An 11,847-nucleotide genomic window follows, 5' to 3' on the forward strand; every position below is an offset into this window, starting at 1 on the left:
TCCGTTATCTTTCTCACTCATTTGGAGTTTGTATCTTTCTCACTCATTTGGAGTTTGTATCTTTGAACATTTTATGTTCTTTTTCATTTATCAATGAAAAAGTTTGTTTCCTATTAAAAAAAATAGAAAGAGAATAGGCTTGCTCAATAAAAATCAAACTCCTTTCTTCTATACGGCAGTAAATGTTCCATAAAGTTCAAGCTTTTGGTCAAGTACAAACCTTGGCCAGCCTTGAACAAAACAATCTCTCGAACAAGAATCTAGAGAGGGGATGATGGAGGAATGTGGAATTCACCAATTTTTTAAACCAAAAACAACCTGGCCTCACATGAAAGCACCAATCTCCAATATGGGTAATAGTCAGAGGGTTTCCAGGTTTGTGGAACATCCTAAAATTTTTAATTTGGTCATCCAATCATTAGACTCGCAGGAAAGTCCCAAAAATAGACCTCATGAAGTTTCCATGACATAGGGGGTTTCAATTAAATAGAGGCCATCTGTCAACTTATTATGTTATGTTTGGTATCGTTCTCTAAATAAGAAACTTATGTTTCCTATCAACCAAGAAACATAGATCTCACACTTTAAATAAATCAAATTTAAATGCCAAAACAAATACTAAGTTATATGATAGGACAAATAGCTTGGCAAAAAGAACAAGAAAATTTGCTTTCAGAAACACGTTGGTAACCTATACAAGTTTGTTTACTATTCAAAAACATAAACAAGTTAGTAACCTAGACAGACCAGCAAGTACAAGAAGAGTTATGTGAAATTTAAAAACAAAATAATAATAATTGATGTAAGTTCACAAGTACAGCTAAAATATGCCAGAATAACATACTAAAAGTTAGCTAATAGAATGAGAGTCTTCATTGCGAACTATTATAGATACCGAGACAAAGACCATAAATATAAAATCTTGATTGAGATACTTTTAATAATTTCCTGAAGAACAGCGAAAAATACTTAATATACATACAAGTAAAACTGGCAATAGGAATCGTGAACTCCCAGAAAAGTTAGCTCTGAGACCCCTGGAAAGATTGCCAATAGCTTGAATGGCTTCAACAGCAACAGCAATATTCACATCCGTAATCAGCTGCAAAGTTTGACAAAAACTCCACTGGTAAGTCAAAAATCTCCCACGCATGAAGACGCTTGGAATTAATCAACGAGCACCATGCTAACATAACATTTTCATCAACGTATGCAAGCAATTCAGGTAACTACACTGGACAGCAACAAAACTAAAACTACCAATCAAGCAGGTCCAATTTTGTTTACAACTTCTTCTTTTGTGATTGCAAAGATGATCCTGAAATTTATTACAAAAAGATATACATGATTGATGCATGTATGAATGTGACATCATCGCAGTTTTGCTACAGTATGGTACTGGAAAGTCACAAAAGTGTCTTTTGTACATTGAGTGGGCAGTTACAGACTAAGATATCGAAATCAGAGATTGACACATATTTAATTTCAAATTGAAAGACTGACAAATAAATATATGACCATCCAAAGAAATTAATTCAAGCCCTGGGAGAGAATAGGGCCACGGAGAAGAAATCATACCTTCTTTAAAGTTCTACAAACTTCTGAAAAGTCACCAGGTACTATTTTTTTTGTTGAAGCAAGTTTGGTTAGTTCGGCGACAGCCTCTTTTCTTTCTGACCATTTTGTAGCTTTCTGAAAAAAGACCAAAGATAAACAAATAAATTTGTGGGATAGCAAAACTAGTGAGGTTCAAAACTAGATCAACATTAATTTTAATCAGCTAGTAGGAACAGAACTAGATATATATTATAATCTCCAAGGCAATAGGTCAAAATCACCAACCACTCCATCCCAAAATCCTGATTTCTCCAACGGAGTCAATATGTCTACAGGATCAACAAGATCATACTCATCTATTTCCTGAGGAACTGACAATTTAAGTGTATTAGAATGGTAGAATCTTTAATTAATTAATAAATGTTTAGTTCATGTCGCACTCAAACTATATGCATTAGACATACCATCAGCTACAGATTCTTCAGAAGGTCCCGTACCAACAGCCTCAGAAGTATCTTCCTTTTCTGGCTCTTTGTCTTGCTCGGACCTAACTAAGTAACATAATTAATCTCAACAGAAATACAATAAAAAGTAATAAAAAAAAAACCTTTTAACTGGCTGCTATGCAAAATAGCTATAAAAAAATGGCTAATTTTGGAATTGTATAAAAGCCGAATTTTTTTTTTATAAGATACAAGAAGATTAGAAGTTATGATTTAACAGTATACATAATCCAGAACTAACTACAAGATAGAAAGAATAAAAAATAAATATAAACAATTTAAAAAGAAGAGAGAATAAGAACAGAGAAAGGGTAATTTAAATGGAGAAAAACCCTTAATATTATGAAACTTTGTCTAGCATTAGCATTGGACTTGCTGAATTTTCCGTGTTATTATGGTGACCTGATAATTGCTACCATAGACCCTTGCAGCAAGAAGCTTCATAAAATATAGATCGTAACTTTATTTGTCCACCAACCAATCATCCGTGTATCACCCACTATACTACAGCCTGCTTATTCTCTCCCTCCCTCCCCCCCCCCCAACACACACCCACATTTTCCTATCATTTTGTCTCTATAGAGGAAAGTCCACTAAGAGAATGCAAGAGCATGTGTCAATACATAATTCAAAAAGTTATTTGTTTGAAATATCTTCCTTAATAGCAGTATTTTTAATTTATCCACAAATTGAAAACACTTTAAGTTGTCAACATAACAACAAAAATCAACTAGTCAGCATATTGATGTTGATGTATTTACAATTAAGAAAACGTCAACATCTTTAAATTGATAAAAGAAAATTTATCTCAAATCTGAAACGGAGAAGACGAAGAAGAATAAGAGGCAAAATCAGACAGGAGGGGAGAAGAAGAATAACAGAGCGAATATGAGTGAGGGAAGGGCAATATCCGAGAGCAGCAAGAATGGCCGCTACTGTCAAATGAAACAGACTACCCAATAAAACCGATTATTGCCAATATCCCACTAAAAATAAAGATCTTGTTATGTGAATAGATTTTCATTTAAACTACAACCACATCAATTAAACATACTTAAAGAGTCTTATCCAAAAAAATATATATATACTTAGGAGAGAATGGAGAGGATCTAGTAGTAGACAGTAAATGACATGCATGATAGACATTCCAGTGAAACCAAAAACAAAGTAATGACAGCTTAGAGGGCATGATCCATTCACCATCAGGCCAATAACAATATCTTAACCAAAATTGCACTAGCAAGAATGTATAGAGACTAAAGGTTGTTAACCTTATTTTCCGAGAAGGCCTAGCGGACCCTGTAACATTGACAAGCTCAGCCTCCAACTCTTTTTTCTGAAAATTCAAAAAGAAAAATTATTTCATTTAGGAGGTGATAAAGGATGTTAAATTAGCCATCTAAATTCATCATACCATTGTATCCCGCATTTTCTCAAACAATATTGACTTTACTGGGTCTTTCCCAATCCAACGACAAAGTTCAAGTGTCAATCCCTTGGAAGATGCACGAACATTTTGATCTTGATGGTCAAAGAGTTCCGGAAGCATCTTTAAAATTCGTTTTGGAGGAACAACTTTTGCTCCAAAGTCACTATATGAGGAAAATCATAGATAAATTACACAATGAAATAAAAGTAAATGACAGAATTTACACCATGGATATCCAAATACAGACCTCAAAGCTTGAAACATGACATCAATTGCAGGAACAACTGCTTTTGCAACTTTATTCTTTATTGCTTTTTCCATTGCATCCTACATTAGCATAAACCTTCTAATGAGATACAAGAATAGGCCTCAATTCATATATATGACAAATGAACTTAAATTGCAATTTGCAGTTTGTTTCTCATCAGAGAAAAAAAATGAAATATCTGTTTCTCATCCAAAAAAAAATTAATAAGAAACGAGACATTGCACATATATATATGTGTGTGTGTGTTGAAATTTCATTTTGCCCAAAAAAAGGCACTACCAGCACACAAAAACTTCAGGAAAAAAAAAAGATATCTCATGCTTGACTCAAAAACATATTCCAGCACACTTAAGCCAAGGAAACAATCAACTGACAGGAGAGAGTTATCAACATTAAGACGAACTTCATATTTCCGTGATTTAGCAGCATAATGATCAGGGAAACTCCTTTTTCCAAAGCAATTTTTAAACTTAACCTCCAGTGATAGCAATAATCTTTATTATTTATAGACTCTCTAAGGTTTCTTCAATAGGTATATTTCAAGCCATCAATCCAGCAAGCAGTGCTCTTCTACAGAGGGATAAATACCAAAGACAAGCTACAAAGAAAATTCCCTCACTGAACCCTTTCTCCTTCTATGTAGTATGTGTATGAGGGATGTCGAAACGGTGGATCACCTCTTTCTTTATTGTCATTTTGCATCTAAAGCATGGGCGTTCATTGCTTCTCTTTTGGATTTCTCCCTCTACATCCCTAGCAAGATTGATTGCTTCATTGCAGAAGGCTTTGGTGGTGGAAAGCTAAAGGGCAAAGCATGGGTAATTTGGAATTGTGCGGCCCGGGCTCTTCTCTGGTCAATATGGAAGGAACGGAATAGACGGCTCTTTGAAGATAAGTAAACTTCGATAGATTCTTTTTGTGCGAATAACGCATATTGCATCGTAGTGGTCATTACTACACAAAAAAAGCTTTTTTTACCTACGATCTTCTTTTGCTTACTCAGGATTGGAAAACAGTGATTGTATAGAGTTCTACGGAGGGTTCTCTCTACCCTCCACCTTTAGACTGTTCTCCCCCTTTTTTGTGAGTTATTTTGATTTGAATACTCATCTTTGCTTTCTTATCAAAAAAAAATAAAAATCCAGCAAGCAGTGATGTGTAACTAGACTTTAGCCGATCATCCACTTCCCTTCCAAATTATTCTCGTCCATTGTATAGTGAGATTGTAGTCCCTACTCCTAGTTTCTAATGTAGAGAGTTGTTGGATGTTTCAGCTCTTTTTTCTCTTCTAGAAGACTTTCATCTTTGCCTAGGCAGTACATATATTCATTTTTGGTCACTCAATCCCTTTGAAGGGTTCTCTTGCCACTCTTTCCTTATCTTTTAGGGTAACCTTCACATAGCTAGAAACTCTCTATTATCACTTGGAAGGTTAAAATTCCCAAGAAGGTTAGGTTTTTTAGCTTGTCTAGTCTTACATGGGAGAGTAAACAATATGGATCGTATTCAGAGACCCCAATGGTGCATTTCTGTTTAGGAAGTTGTCTAAGGATTTGGGTCACACCCTTTGGAGATTCAAGTTTGCTTTCTCGATTTGGTAACTCTTTCTTGTAGATGTTTGGTGGGTGCTTGGCTTGCCTTTAAAGGAATATAAACATCATGCAAAAAGGATAATTGTGGTTCAAAAGAAACATCAAATTGTAAAGGGAAATAAGTTTTCTATTGGAGATGGCTGTATAGTCCATCTTTGGTAGGATCTTTGGCTTGAAGATAACACCCTCCAATCACAATTTCTCCTATTATATTCGTTATCCCTTTCCAAAAGCTTGCCAATATCCTGAACCATTATATCGATGGGTGAATCTCCCTCTTTCAATTATCATTTTCCTAGAGCCCTTCTCAATGAAGAGATCTGTGGATTAGGCTGCCTTGTTCCTGTTATTCAAATATTCAACCTTATTTCTAATATAGCAATCACCATGTGTATTATCTATCACTTTCACTTGTACATCTCTACACATTCAATTCGTTTCAGCTCCTCTTCTGTCTCCCCCACACTTTTTTTTCACTAAGCTTTAGTAATTTAAAGAACACGAAGAAAACTCGGTTCTTTCCTAGCTTTTATGCCTAGGAGAATTAATGCCCTTTAATTTACTTTGACAACCTCAATGTTTGTCCTTCACCCCAATTGATGTGTATTGAGAAGGTATGCTTCGAAATATTTAAACTACTTTTCATGGCTTTGCCCTTTTGCCACTACGGAGCAGTGTCACTTTTGGCAGACCTTCAACATTTCTATGATTCCGAGTTAGAGTTCCCATGCGACAATGGATAAAGTTATAGTAGATCCTTTATTACAGTGTAAAAACCATTTCTTATGCCAATCAATTCTACGTTCAGAAATCGATAGATAAAGCTACGGGATGAAAAGAAAAAAAATACCAGGAAAACATCTACGGCTTCCAGTTCTACCCAGAGCATAAACACTGCTTGGGCCTTCTCCACGGTCTTAGGTCTACCAGTCAAGCATTTAGCCACAATTGCGTCGCAAATCTCTTTGGCAAACCTGTAAATCACAATTCAAAAAGCAAAGACAACCAGAATGTTAAGTGACAACCTTAAAGAGCACCAGATACAAATGTGGACGACTAAAAAAAGTTACAGGTTGCAGATAGAGAATAGAAAAGAATTGCCACCTCCCCGCATCTGCGTCAGCAGCTCGTAAGTAAGCAATTAACGCATCCAGTGCCTTCTCTTGCACAGGTGCATTAGAATCTGCAACGGTCTTCCTAAATAATGGACCTAGAGAAATGAGAAACGAAATGCATGAGCAAAGATCTACATCAATCACTGCACTGGATCATTGACACTGAGCTCCAAAGCCATGAAACCAGATCTAATAAGTGGAAACGTAACCGAGTGGCCTAACCAAATTCGCGGAGACGATAATCCTTGGGATCCGTAATGGAGTCGCATACGGCTGCTAGATCAATGTTGGCTTCGTTCCTGACCTTCCAATTCTTGTGCGCCAGCCGATCCTCCCACGGTAGCTTCTTCGCCTCCTTGAGTAGTTTCTCTTCCTCCGACATTTTTACTAGCTATTGATCCTATCTACAAAACAAATGCAGAATTGTCTCTATCTCTATATTTCTCTCCGGCAAGTACCTGCAACAGGTAGAACACGACTCCCAGAGAATAAACGCTATGAAGCGATGCCCTAAATCAGAGCAAACACACGGAGAGAGAGGAGAGGGGGGAGAGAAGAAGCGATGGGGGAGAGTGGGGGAGAGAGATTTTGCTCTTCCCTTTTTTTTCGTTTCTCATTTCTCTGTGAGACAGAAGGGTATTTTGGGGTGTACGCATTCGGGGAGAGCCATCCCCACTCGTCGGCCTGCACTCGTGTCAGAGTCCGCGAATTAGAAATGACAGCGTGGCAGTGAAAGGCGCGTGGTGAAACCAACATTCTCTCGGGCGCGTGAGGTAATATTATATTGAAATTTACAATGGTTGAGCGGTTCAAATTGTAGGGTCCCTAGTGGGGTCCGAAACAAAGCTCTAAACGAGACTACAGTGACACTTGAGGGGAGCGGATACTCATCAAATGGAACTGCCCGTTGGATTTTCTTTTATATTCATTTGCATTATTAAAATCATGCCGCGGGCGTTTTCAAGTTTGGAAAACCTCCCAAATGCCCATTTTTCAAAAAATAACGTAAATTAAACATTCTTTACTCCAACATGAACTAAACATTCATCTACTATTATTGAGCCATTTTTAAATTTCATGACTTCCACTTATCTCGAATATTATTATACATTTGACCAACATTAACAAAGATAAATAGTAAGCTTATATACCTCACGTTTATCATACTAACAAAAATAAAAGTTGATGGAAGCATTTATAAATTGATCTAAATATATTAATTCTTTTATTCTCTCAATATAAAATTTTTGTTTATATGTTAGAGATATCCAAATTTATATTATCTTATTTCAATTGTGATTTTTTTTTAGGAAATTCTGATTTTTTTATGGGTCTATTTTATTTATGATATATTTCCTCTATATCTTCCAAAATGATATAAGATTCAAAAAATACTATGAGGGAATAGATTTTTCTACACTTTTTTTTAATAGGAGTTTTTTTTCTTGCTTTAAAAAAAACACGATTTTTATTCCATTCTTTTAACTTCAAGTTGTTTAAATTTGAATATGCTACGCAGGGGAGTGCATCAAAAATTTTTTTAAAAACGTCAACAAAATATCACTAATATAAACATAAAATTAATATTTATAAATGTTATATCATAGAAAAAATGTGGATGGTTTATTTGTTAATTTAAATATTTATTGTGAATTTTTATTTCTATAAATACATATTGACATTGACATTTATCTATTTTCTATCGACAACAACACTTAAGAGCTTAGAATTATGATAGTCGGTTAGTATGATTACGATAAAAGAAAAGAGGATTATGAAGTTTAGTCGTGAACTTTTAAAAATATATATAAAGAGACTGAGGAAATACTAAACTTTTGCCGCGTATAATAGATTAAGAAATATATATATAAATTTTATGCAAGTGAGTTTTTTTTAGATTGCCGTGAGTAGTCTCACTAGTAGTTTAATACATTTGTTTATTTTTTCTTTTTTCTTTTTTTGATAAAATACTTTTTTTGTTCATTCCTACCATATACAAACCATACCATTTTATAAATTTTGGTTATTTAATTTAGACAAAATCAGTTCACATGATTTATCTTACACGTATCACGTGCAGTCATGTACTGATTATATTCAATACAAAGTAGTATGGCTGCAAACTTATAAATTACGGGAAATCAAGTTTTCAAATTATTTTAAAATAATTGCATAGTTTGCGAATATTCAAAAATTCTATGTCCAAAATTTGTGAAATACCCTTCGTTTGTCGTGAAACTGATATAACAGCTAAAACATTTTAAAATATTGATTTGTTAGTTCCGCAAATTCATCATTTTTTTATTTAGTTTACCTTCTTCATTTTTTGAAAAAAAAAATAATAAAACGGTTCGCTTGCTGCTTGGGATAATTTGGAATTTGATTTTCTTCTCTCTTTTTTTTTTTTGTTTGTGTGTTTAAAGAACGGATAATTATGAAGTCAAAAATAATATAAATAACGGATAATTATGAAACTGAGTTGGTATAGTAACAATTGTTTTGATTTTAAACATTTTCAAATTAAGAGGTTTGCCTCCTTTTCTGCGTGTGACGTGGTTTTTTTTTTCCCTTTGAAACGTGCGTGTGACGTGGTTGACTATTGTCCTATGTCCACTTTTTTATTAATTGTATTAAATATGCCAAAATCATGTGTACGTTTCACATTGTAGAGTTCTTACATTCTTTATTTTATACCAAGGATTCTCCCAATAACGCTGTTCAAACTCGAAACATATAATCTATGCTTTTAACTAGTTCAATTTGGTAAAAATTGACTATATTCTTAACTTTAAATTTATTTTTAAGTTGATGTATGTTTTAAAGTTTTTATAATAATTACCTATTGAAATATTGATAGAAGTAACATCAATGATGGATCTATACTCCACTCCTCAACTTTGAAACACTTGTTATATATATACTAAATAATATAAAAATATTAATGAGATTTCACAATGGTTTAGTGGAGCACGTGCCAAGGTCGTGTGTGACTGCAGTTCAGTACGAAAATCAAATATATTATATAATTGTACGTTGGTCAAATCTCATTTTTAGACCGGGTGTTCGTTTGAGCTTTTGTGATACTATATCAATCTTTATGGTTCCCTATAAAAATCATTCGACAATGAGAGGAGTACACACATATATTATAAATATTTGTTAAGTGATTGTTTTTTAGTATGAAACTATTAACAATAATTTATCTATATACGTAAAATGAATTTCAATGTGCTAATAAATAATATAGTATATTTCACATAATAAGTATTGTTTGTGTAAAAATATTTATTTAAAATATAATATTGCATCAAATCTGTTTATGCAATGATGTGCACAACAGCGTATTTCAGATTGCAGCTCGAACTCGGCCTGCGGACCGACATGGACACTTGAGCGGACCTGCACAAAAAGGTGAGCACTCCGACGATCAAGTCAGTATAGGTCGGATTCCCAGTTTAGTTCGAGGCTTGAAATCATCGTACCTGATCGTGGAGTGAAGTCCTCTACTTATGAGTGGTAGTCCCGCTAATATCGCAACGGTTATACTCGGTAATCTCGGGATTGTCAGTTACGCCCGGTAATCTCGGGACCGACGATTATGCCCGATAATCACGCCGCTGACAGTAATTCGCATCGGCCCCCACCGAGCTTCCCGGTAGGTCGGACCTCGGCCAGGTTCACCTCGGCCCTCATACTTAGCATCTATCAACGCTAGTAGTGGTGATCTCGGCCGTCCGAGCTGGGCATGACTCATGAGTCATCTTGGAGCACCAATAGGGGTCCTTCACGTGTCCAGGGTATTCCCTTCCCCAAACAAAATCAATTAATTTTCTCAACTTTAATATAATTCAATTGATTAAAATATCTACTATTGATAACTTGTTGGAAATTCGGAACCCTAATCCATGTAGAATTAGAAAAGATAAAATTTATCTAACGAATTGATTACAGGATCATTTAACCAATTGTAGTAGCAATAATAATCGTACAAAACAAAATACATTCAATATTCAATAAATACATTTGAAAATGTTGAAGTTTGTAGAGTGGACATGTCATTTTCCTAAAATATGTTTGTACAAGGCTGATACACGGTCATTTGTAAGACCATGGTAACCAATAACGGAAGCGTCCAACAAAATAATTGGGATTATATCATATTTTGTTTCCCGGCCCATGAAGCAATTATATAATAATTTATGTCAAATTCAACTAAACTTAAGTGGCATATATTTCTGACGCATGATATTCGAATCTCCTATCTACTTAGAAAGTTGGGTGGGTAGGACAATATTATGTGTATTGACTTATTGCAAGAAAAAATAAGGATTTCACGAATCATGGCACAACAAAAATAAAGATACATTTTCTAAACAAACGACAAAAAAAAAAAATTACAAACATACACAACAGAGCTAAAAATCAAATGAACTTAGTTATGAAAAATAAATTTCATACATACTCCATCGAAAGACGATCTCTAAAATGAGCACTATCCAATCATGTTATAGTGCGATTATAAACATCACTGTGAATGTTATGTCAAATAACCGAAGCCGAAATATAGGCACCATCATGGGTTGTAGAGTCACATTATCTTCAAATGTGATATATAAATGTAGTCCAATAAATCATCCATACTTTGCATTCAGGAGATCGACCTTTACTAATACGACATATTCACTTTAATAACTTTGTACCTGGTCCATGGGCAAATAGATAAACCTACCGAAACAATCATACCACCCCATATTCAAGTAAGAGGCGATCCCCAATATCAACTTAATCGAAACAAACACGTGAACTTGGACTAGATGGACACAGAAAACAAATACAATTTTAAGTTAACAAATGATTACAGATAGTTAACCAATATAAGAATGATTTTTTAGGGATACCATCAGCGAAATTAATCAAAATAAAATTTAAATCATAGCATAATTGGTCAATACATATATTATTAAGTAAATATCCCTCCCACACATTATTGATATGAACAAAAATAGGTTTAAATATTATTTTAATTCATATACATTTGTTTGGTTCATCTTGATAATTGTACTTTCAAAACATTTATTTCGGTCAATGTATAAACTTTTGTTAATTTTAATCACCATGTTTTCAAAATATCCATTTTGGTTTCGTACCTTAAATAGTGACAATTTTGGTAACTAGTTAAAAAACGTACCACAAAATGTATAGACAATAAAGGTCGCTGAATACAACTTTATGAATACATTAAAAAAACAAAGTATTGAATGAAATATCGTGTTACTCTGAAGCTATCAGTTATGTTATACTATACTAGTTGCAGGACGATGGAAGCTTTACTAATTGGATATCAAGTAAAGAGGACTTTATCATGGACCAAATAGAAAAAGTA

The 11,847-nt window shown here is 34.1% G+C and overlaps 1 protein-coding gene across 4 annotated transcripts in view; it reads right to left on the reverse strand.

The window, feature by feature from the left end:
* Nucleotides 1-7,073, reverse strand: part of MOR1 (ARM repeat superfamily protein) — a 28,075-nt gene extending 21,002 nt beyond the window's left edge. For 3 of the 4 annotated variants that reach the window (XM_088120023.1, XM_022290927.2, XM_022290928.2), the window contains exons 1-10: nucleotides 6,687-7,073; nucleotides 6,454-6,559; nucleotides 6,200-6,323; nucleotides 3,737-3,816; nucleotides 3,475-3,652; nucleotides 3,332-3,396; nucleotides 2,022-2,104; nucleotides 1,843-1,928; nucleotides 1,579-1,692; nucleotides 983-1,102 (exon numbers count right to left, since the gene is read on the reverse strand). In XM_088120023.1, coding sequence (XP_087976149.1) covers nucleotides 983-1,102; nucleotides 1,579-1,692; nucleotides 1,843-1,928; nucleotides 2,022-2,104; nucleotides 3,332-3,396; nucleotides 3,475-3,652; nucleotides 3,737-3,816; nucleotides 6,200-6,323; nucleotides 6,454-6,559; nucleotides 6,687-6,846 — 1,116 coding nt within the window. In that variant the 5' untranslated portion in view covers nucleotides 6,847-7,073. The remainder of the gene's footprint in view (nucleotides 1-982; nucleotides 1,103-1,578; nucleotides 1,693-1,842; nucleotides 1,929-2,021; nucleotides 2,105-3,331; nucleotides 3,397-3,474; nucleotides 3,653-3,736; nucleotides 3,817-6,199; nucleotides 6,324-6,453; nucleotides 6,560-6,686) is intronic. The other variant, XM_022290926.2, reaches the window with a different exon arrangement.
* Nucleotides 7,074-11,847: the final 4,774 nt, after the last annotated feature.

This window comes from Momordica charantia (assembly GCF_013281855.1).
Source record: "Momordica charantia cultivar OHB3-1 chromosome 1 unlocalized genomic scaffold, Mcharantia_2.0 BLBB01000001.1, whole genome shotgun sequence".
NCBI lineage: Eukaryota > Viridiplantae > Streptophyta > Magnoliopsida > Cucurbitales > Cucurbitaceae > Momordica > Momordica charantia.